At 57.3% G+C, this 1,133-nt stretch overlaps 1 gene segment (V, D, J or C); it reads right to left on the bottom strand.

The window, feature by feature from the left end:
• Positions 1-274: 274 nt before the first annotated feature.
• Positions 275-853, bottom strand: LOC100618149 (immunoglobulin lambda variable 4-69-like). The segment is given in 2 exon segments: positions 275-606; positions 735-853. Coding segments are annotated over 2 exon segments (378 nt in total).
• Between the last annotated feature and the right edge of the window lie 280 nt (positions 854-1,133).

Genomic DNA, 1,133 nt, shown 5'->3' with positions numbered 1-1,133 from the left:
AACAAAGAGGGAGAGAGACAGACAGACAGAGACAGAGACAGAGACAAAGAAAGAGAAAGAGAAAGAGAAAGAGAAAGAGAAAGAGAAAGAGAAAGAGAAAGAGAGGGGGGATGAGGTAGGGAGGGAGAGAGAGCAAGAGAGCCAGAGACAGAGAGAGAGGGAGGGAGAGCCCTGACAGGCTCTGGGCAGTTGTGTGTGGGTTATCCTGGCGCCTCTTGTGAAGCTGCGCCTGGGGTGGCAGGCAGGTTTTTGTCCCACTTCCTCACTGAATGCATCACTGTGGGTAACGATAACTACTACCACTGCCATAATCATAACCACAGAAATAATCGGCTTCATCCTCGGGCTCGACGTTGTTGATGGACAGGAATCGGTGAGTCCCAGATCCGGAGCCAGAGAAGCGCTCAGGGATCCCGTCGGCCCTGCCTGTACCTCCAATGCTGGTGATATACAGGAGGTACCGAGGGGCCTTTCCGAGGGTCTGCTGGTACCAACCAACAGCATAATCTCTGTGCTGACTGCTCAGGGTGCAGGAGAGTCTGGCCGAGCTCCCCAGGGCTGCAGACACAGAGGGAGGCTGAGTCACCACAGCCTGGGAGAGGGAGCCTGCAAACAGAGAGACTCATTAATGACCCTGAACAAGGAGAAAGACAGAAGGTGCTTTGAGATCCTCCTGAGAGGCAAGAACAGAGAGGGAGGAGGAGGCCAAAGGGGAGGTCTGGGATGGTCCTGACCTGAGCAGAAGGAGAGCAGTGAGAGACAGACGAGAGGCCAGGCCATGGCGAGAGGACCCGAGAGCTCAGCTTCAAAGAGCTCCCAGCTGAGTCTGGCCTCTCTCAGCTCCCTCTTATTCTCTCCTGGTTACCCCGTGATGGTGGCTGATGGGCAGGCGGGGACTGATGCAAATCTGGTTCTGCTCCAGCCTCCTCTAGACCCCACCTGCATCCTCTCTCGGGGTCCCGGGGGTGGGGTGGGGTGGGGGGGGCAGCCCTTCATGCAGGAGGATCCTTCGGGTCATTTGGTCCAGCCCATCTGAGACGTCATCCAGGAGTGATCACAGGGCTCAGAGCAGCCACAGGCAAAGCCAGCTGGGCTCATTACCCCCCCCACCCCACAATGCCTCCAGGCTCCCC

Source organism: Monodelphis domestica, chromosome 3 (genome assembly GCF_027887165.1).
Source record: "Monodelphis domestica isolate mMonDom1 chromosome 3, mMonDom1.pri, whole genome shotgun sequence".
NCBI classification, from domain to species: Eukaryota; Metazoa; Chordata; class Mammalia; order Didelphimorphia; family Didelphidae; genus Monodelphis; species Monodelphis domestica.
The sequence above is the reverse complement of the archived record's forward strand: the minus strand, read 5'-3'. Positions and strand labels throughout refer to the sequence as shown.